Consider the following 8,151-nt stretch of genomic DNA (forward strand, 5'->3'; position numbering starts at 1 on the left):
GGCACCTCTTTCCCGTCTGGATTAGGTCATATAACACCGGATATATTAGTGTTGTTTTATCATGCACTGAGACATGAAAATACAATCAGGGAAGTTCAGTAGGAGGAAAAGGTTTGTGTTTAAATCGTATTAGACACCACAACACATCACAGCAGTATGTAAAACTCACAAACAGGATATTACAGCTCTGGACAGCAAAGGTTTTGTGCACTTGCATATGTGTGAATGACCAGATGATGTCATTTTGCACTGCAGAAAAGGTTGAACCAGAACCAGATATTATTTTCCACACAACTGCATCATTTTTAATGGAAACCCCCAGGGCGCTGATCCCTACACTTCCCGGATTCAAATTAATGAGAAGGGCTGCATTTTTTTTCATGCAGAGTGAACAGCCTGACTTTTAGTTTAATCAACAAATTAAAGTCCTGTGACAGTGTCCACTCAGTGGGTGGGAACTACAAAATGCTGGGTCTTGAAAATTATGTTGGTGCAGCAATTAGCCTTTCTGTTTTTACTCACCAATGTTCACTGTAAACATGACGGGAATGTATGCATCTGTGGTTACTGACAATATTGAAAAGTTCTGTTTCCGATTCGCAAAGCAGAACACTTACAGGGCTCACTACACCTCCTTTTACAGTATACCATTCAGAAGCACCTCCTTGATTTTAAAAATAAAAATAAAAGAAATTGCTTTAATAACATACAGGTAACAAATGACAAACTGACAGTTTCCGGTTACTGACATTACTAATGAGCAAACAATACCTTCTTGACATATGTTTCTGATTAATAGTACAGTTCAAACCATCCAAACATAAACATGCTGAAAACATCATTAAGGTGACATGAAGTAACATATAACACATCAGTCTGTCATACAAATATGTCCAACCCATCAAGAAATGAGAAGCAGACACATTAACCTGTCATAAGATGACACTTAGACAATATTAATATGATGACTCTGTGACAAGCAAGTGTCCACAGATGACATATTTGAGGTCACCAGACAGATTAATGACCTATGTACTGTCAGTTGTTACACAAATAAGCAAACTTAAGGATTCTCAACATAACATCAAAAAAGACTCCTTCTGTCTCTTCCTCTCTGTAGTGCGACAGGTGCTTCAGTGTCTCTATCTAGTCTGGGCAGCCGTCCAAGTAACAGACTGATAAGCTTTCTCTCTCTCTCTCTCTCTCAAGGCTATTAGGATCACCTCTCAGTCAGCCTTATACACAACAATGCTGAGTAAATATACTGTAACAAGTATAGTGAATAAAATGAAGTTAAACTGATACAATGAATACAGACATAAAGATATAATGATTTAGTACGGTTAAACCTCTAGATCTCCCACAATGCTTTCACTCAACTTCTGGTCACTACTGCACAGGATCTGACTACAGAATACAGAATACCACCATTCTCCCCACACCACAAAAAAGTTGCATATATATCCCAGCTCAATGTACACTCCCATCACACAGTTTCTGTATTTCTCTATACATTTGTCATTTGAGATGTATAGTAAATAATGGTAATTACGAGTGGTTGCCTTAAAAACAGTGTACCCCTTTCAAAGACTGTACATACTAATGTGTCCACACAATTTCCTCAATACTGGTTTTGACAGATCACATGCACACACAACTTACAGCATCAAATTACAATGTAAACCAGTGTTTGTAAAATTATAAGCATACTGTATTCTTTTATCATGAAAGACACACAGCTCCCAGCTTCAAATTTAGAAGCATATTTCTGAATGTAAAAATGGGCAACACACAAAGAAATAACAAATTATATTAGGAGACATAAGAGCACATGATCACCTTGCAGGTGAAATATGTGAAGCTACAAAAATGAAAATACAGTTTTTTAATTTAAAGACAAGTGACCCTGAACAGACTGAAGGGAGCATTTGCAGCTTTAGTGGGGGATTCCAATAGAAGGGTCAAGTTTAAGGTTGTGTCTTTGTGTTACCCTGAAGTTCTTGCAGTATTACTGTATTATTGTTTTACTGCAGTACTTGTTTGCCATTATGTTTTATTTTTAAACTTTGCCAGACATGTTGGACCGTGTTTGATGTTCATATTATAATAAAGCTTCAAAATTTTAGATGACAAATAATAAATATCATGATTCATTAACTCTAAGTGCTGGTTTTGGATATGACTATTTTGCAGAAAGGCTGGGCCAATGGTTTTTGCTTGGAACAGGTTTTGAGGTTAGAGCCAAACTCCAGGGCATTTTATCAAATGGTCAAAGCCACATAAGTAAAATATTATTGTCCTCTTTATATCCAAGTTAACATGTTTTACATGTCTTGATATCATTCTGCCTTGATTTATATATTTATTGTTTCATCCTGACATGCACCTTGACCAGCTACATAATGATCCTAAATGTAAATATTATGAATATTTGTGTCTCCTCAGGTTACATGATGCAGGAAGCTATGAGGATTGAGCAGGAATACAAAGGAAAAACTAGGCCTCGCTCGGTTCAGCCTTCATTTATAGGCTTTTTAACACTCATTGGCCGGTTGCTCTTCTACAGGCCCATTTGGACTGTGGAGAATCAGCAGCACCACAACATCAGGTTCATACATGTACATTTTAGCGCCTGGCATTTTGCAGGCAGTGACCTGCTTTGGGCCGGGTTAGCCATACGGCTGTTTCAGTCTATGCAGGTGAATTTTGGGAAATTACAGCTTGCGCTCTACCGTGTGGCTCAACATGATGAAGAAGAAGAAATCAAAAAGAAGGTTTGTGAATTGTCATTGTCATTGTGTTATTAAACTAAAGGTCTACAGCCACGCTAGTGGTTCTGAACAACCATGCTTTGACTTATAGACTAATATCAGCATGCCAACATGCTCACGTTTTATGTCCATGCTGATGTGTATTAGGTTATGCTTACCATGATCATAGTTGAGCAGGTTCACTTATGTGCTATCATTTGGAACTAAATATCTACAGCAGAGCGTAATAGGAAAGTCATTAGTTTTGCAAGTATTAGGCCATAAAATGAAGTTCTGTACCCAGTCTGTTTTTGACCTTGGTAGAAAGTTGTGTTTCTGCAAAGGAACGTCTCTGTTGAGTTAAACAAATGTGATTTTTTTTTTCCTTTCTTTACCTGATAATTTTCACAAATCAAGTCTCAGTGGCAGAGACCTCAAAACCTTAGCAGTTATATAAAATATGTACCGGAGAAAGTGACATTTAAAACCGATGATGGCACTAAATGAAATGTCAGCTGATCATAACTTATACTGTAACAGTCATCTGTACCAAAATACAAAGCAATCCATCTAATATTTGTAGCAATATTTCACTCAGAACTAAAACAGTGAACATCATGATTGCACTAGGTAAAAAGTCTGGGGGATCACCAATTCATTATGATTCAACATCTGGGCACCATAAATGTATGTGCAAAGTTTCATGCCAATCTAACAGCCATTTACAAACCAACTGAGCCTTGGTGCTAGTGTGGCTATAAACACAGGAGTGATATCTGACCTGCTTTTTCATTGTTCTGTATTTTGTTTCATAAAAATATTCAGAATGTGGAGAATGGTCCTAACCATTGGCGGTCCAAGAAGATTTGCTGCTGCCCTCTGTGGTTTCTCATACTTTCCATTGTTGTGGTACCACTTATCATTTTGGTATTCCTACTGACATATGGTCTTCCCAAGCCTGAGGTGAAACCAGGTGAAGAGGTGACTGAAACAAAAGGCCAGGTGGGTGTGCTGGAGGGCCTGGCTATTGCTGCATTAGGAGTCCCTGCAGCGAGTGCACTGAGATTTGCCTTTCTAATGGTTAAGAACCTCATCTTCAACCAGGATATGAATGTTAAAAAGGGGATGGATAATGAAAAGATCAGCAGTCAGCTGGGCTTCATGAACGAGGTCAGGAAGGAAATGTGGTTCCTGTCTCGCTTCATAAAGTTCATGGAGGTGTTTGAGAGAAGAAGGATTCGAGTGGTGCTGAAAATCACCAATCTGGACCGGTGTTCCCCCAAGAAAATTGTTGCAGTTCTGGATGCAATCAACATCCTGCTTTCAGATGAAGAGAGTCAATTTATTTCAATTCTGGCAGTAAACCCACATGTTCTTGTAGAAAAAGTGAACTTTGCAGAAGGGTGCTTCAGCAGACAGGACAGAGGTTATGCACTGTTGAACCGCATAGTGACTCTGGCCTTCACAATCCCACCACTGTGCAATGATTTAAAGCACAGTTTATTTTACAGCCTCACTAGCAATTCAAAAATCCTTGAAGATGAAAGAATAATAGAAGACCAACACAGAGCTGGGTGCCTCAAACAGACATTTTCCTCAGATGTATCTTCAGTGGAGATGGAAGACTCCTTTCCACTGCTCAATAAAACTACAGAAGCACTGGATGTGAAGGACGAGGAGGTAGAGAAGTTGGTCATGAGCATCCTGCTCAGCAATAAAAGCAGTCTCAATGACTACATGTTAGATGATGCAATGTTTATGAGGAGGGTGATCAATTCCATTCGAATAACCGTGATAATCATGAAGGCCTTGAAGAAAGAGCTTCCTCAACCAGAGTACATTGCAGCCTGGGTGGTCTTAGTCACTCAGTGGCCCTGCCGACTCAGCTGGATCATCCAGTGTGTTGAAGATGCTCAGCAGAGAGCAGTTATTGATCGTAAGAATGTGACCAACACTGCTGAATTATGGACCTTATGGGAAGTCTTCAGTAAGTCCAGGGCAGAGTTATATATGATGCGTGCACAGATTGAGAACCTCCTCGAGCAGGATGGAGATCCTGAGATGTTTGAAAAATTTCTCAAAGTAGATTTCCAGTTCACTGTAAAGGACTTGAAGTCATTTGAAGAGGCAACAGTGAGCCTGGATCATTCAATTAGGAAGGAGCTGGCTCAGATCAGGGGCTCATCCAGGCTGAAAGATTCTGGTTGGATGAAGAAACTAGCTCCTCTGCCAATCACAACTCTCATCAATATGGATACAGAAGATGTATGTAAAGAGGTAAGCTTCTTTCAAGTTAGAATGACTAAGAGTTCAGTCCTGGTTGATTTGGCAAAACCTGTGGCAAAACACTTTGAGCAGCTACATTATCAGAAATATATCTGGTGTAGCTGCTTGTAGTGTAGCCAAACAAACCCATGCTATTTGAATCTAGTGCTGGAATGGAAGACCCCTCCATTAACAATGAAAACCATGTAAACTGGTATATAGTCAATGTAAATACTATAGATTGAATGGCTTTGTTGAGATATGCTGCCTAAATAGCAACAAAAATTGGGTTTAACATAAATTTGGAGGATTGTAACTTTTATTCAAAGTAATGTTTATTAGTGCAAATCAAATATGTTTGCAACAGAAAATGATTTTTAGATCCATTTAGTTATAATAGCAAAGCTTATGAAGTAAATCATTGTTCTGCTATGTGTTTATAACACTTTAATTCTCTGGTTTTTCCTAGTTGGAAATGATGGCATTCCCCAGCAAATATATTGATATTGTGAAAAACAATAACCTCAATGGTTCAGCACTGATCTTTGGTAATGCAGAGGATCTTAAAGACCTCCTGTGTATGACCTTTGGTGAATGGGCAACTTTCAGACTGCACTTCTTGGGTTTACCATCACATCTCCAACGACAAGATAAGGACATGCAGCAGATGCATTTTCAAAAGCAGCTGTCAAGATTTCCCCTACATGTTGCTCATCATTTCTCATCTAATCCCAATCTGATTAACAACTCAATGTAGGAAGCCAATCCATTTTTATTAAGTCTGATATTCTTAAAATTATGATCTGCATGTGTGACATTTATTAATAATCTTTACAGTAACAATATTCAAATTGTGCATAAAAATCACATACAGACAGTACTGCATGGCATGAAAGTTTTATGCAAAATGTGTCAATATTACTAGTAATTATTGAAGGAACAGTTCAACATGTATAAAACGTAGTTCATCTCCTTGCCAAGAGTTAAATGAGAAATCATTATAAAACCACTCTCATGTCTGGATGTTATATGAAGCTAGAGTCTGTAGGTAATTAGCTCCGCTTAGTATAAAGACTGAGAGCAGGAAAAATCAGATAGCGTATTAGCTCTGACCCAAGATTAAATATACACCTCCCAGCACTGCTAAAGCTCAATGCACCTGCCCACTGTTCACCAAGAGTTATAACAAGTCATTTCTAGTAAAATCACAAGTACCCCTTTTTACATTTATGTTGTTGTATGGACTAAACATGCACGATACAGCACATCACGGTAACTAGTTAGCATTAGAGGTTTAGTGATTTATAACTTTGGACAAAGCCTGGCTAACTGTTAACACCTGCTTTCAAGTCTTTATGCTTTTTGTCCCTATCAGCTGATCTGATTGCCCTTAATTTTATTTATGAAGTCTACTCAAGGTTTAGTGAAACATTAATTACTGCAATTTGTCATCAAATTATATGTAAACCAGTACAGTGTGAAACAATTCCATTTCACTGTGACTTGCTCATTAAGGAATGTGACGTCTGTGAGATGGTTCAAACAGACAACTTCAGCATCTGCTTCACCAATGTTGTTTATCTTCCCTAAAATGCTGGCTCATACTATATATACAGTGCCACTGTGCTTCTCAGTCTAATAATGCCAGTGTGTCAGTCCCTGCCAAGCTGTCTATGCATCCTCCTCCACTGTCTCTAGCATACACCCATTCTCTACAGCTCCTTTGAGAGATTTCAGCTTCATTCCCTGCATTCTCATTTGCTGCTCAGTGTGCTGTATAGGGGTATGATGACCCACTGAGCCTTGATAACCAGAATGAAAATGTTCTATCTTGCTGCCAGGCAAACTGGACAGTTTTGGTTTATCACACTCCTCCAATTTTCCTAATAAATATCCAGTTATCCTTTTTAAAACATTCTGGTTCAGCAATATATATCTGTGATAACACAAATTTAATGAGAAAAGTCAGGTGCTGATCAGCTTTGGGCTTAACCAAGTGCACTCAGTTTATCATTTGAACTAGTTTACAGATGATTTTTAAGATACTGAAAGTTTAACATACAAGTTAACATTCAAGAACTTTAGTTATTTTTAAATGTGAGGTAATCAAATTTTAATTACAAGGGCTTGTCATAAACTATTTATGCATTATATCATAATTAGAACTTGAACCATTCTTGTAAAATGTTAGAAAGACAATGCTTAGAAATGATGAATCAGCATGAAATACCTATCACATATATCACATTAAGCCAGTTTTACCTAGATGTCCTATCATTTATTATTCAAACCTAATTGGCATCATTGTAAATTTGTATTTTTAATAAATCATACTATTTTCCTCTAATAGGCAATTTTCACAGCAGGTAGTTTGACAGTGACACAGCAGGCAAAGCACTGTTAATAACAGCTGAATTCCATTTGGCTGCTGGTCCTGGTATTGTTCATGCTGAATCACTGCCATGACTTACTGAAACACTTGAATAGAACCGAGCCATTGTTAAGATGAATAACGCTTTAACAAGTCAAATTGTCTGCTGTAAAAAAAAAAAAAAAAAAAAAAAAACATTTAAGGGAAAACTGTTTTTTTTTCCCTTTTTGTGTTTTATGGGGGGGGGGGATTACTGTGTTATAGGAGAGGTGGCAAAAAGAATCAGGGAGATAAAAAGCTGTGAACTACATTACCTACAAAAAAAACATATGGGCCAACTATTGTTCTACCATTGTTTTAAAAGCCATTTTTAGCACTATTATAATTACACTTGACATGACCTTTTCATAGAAAAATAATTAGCACCACAGCTTTCTGTCACACACTCCTCCTCTTTCACTTTTTCCATACTGAGGCATCACATGCACATATATATCAAAATTGATGCATGTACCAGTAATGATTCACAATACATCTCCTCTTTTTTGTAGTTTTGCTTTGGCAAGAGAACCATAACTCTTTAATAAAGCTCAAGTGAAAGTCACCATGATATTTAGGAATACTTTATTGATCATTCAGCAGAAACCCAAGTACTGCAGCAAACCGTAACTCACCTTTTCATGCAATTCAGTAAGATGTAAACTTAAAAAATTGCTCCATTAAAACAAACAAAAAAACTCATCCAAGTAAACAATATTTTGGTGC

The 8,151-nt window shown here is 37.6% G+C and overlaps 1 protein-coding gene across 1 annotated transcript in view; it reads left to right on the forward strand.

The window, feature by feature from the left end:
* Positions 1 to 6,399, forward strand: part of nkpd1 (NTPase, KAP family P-loop domain containing 1) — a 6,457-nt gene extending 58 nt beyond the window's left edge. Inside the window, exons 2-5 of the mRNA XM_020606224.1 lie at positions 2,446 to 2,774; positions 3,708 to 5,027; positions 5,485 to 5,613; positions 6,391 to 6,399. Of these exons, the coding sequence (XP_020461880.1) occupies positions 2,446 to 2,774; positions 3,708 to 5,027; positions 5,485 to 5,613; positions 6,391 to 6,399 (1,787 nt within the window). The remainder of the gene's footprint in view (positions 1 to 2,445; positions 2,775 to 3,707; positions 5,028 to 5,484; positions 5,614 to 6,390) is intronic.
* The last annotated feature ends 1,752 nt before the right edge of the window (positions 6,400 to 8,151 follow it).

The sequence above is a fragment of the Monopterus albus genome, unplaced genomic scaffold, assembly GCF_001952655.1.
Source record: "Monopterus albus unplaced genomic scaffold, M_albus_1.0 scaffold4.1, whole genome shotgun sequence".
Lineage (NCBI taxonomy): Eukaryota > Metazoa > Chordata > Actinopteri > Synbranchiformes > Synbranchidae > Monopterus > Monopterus albus.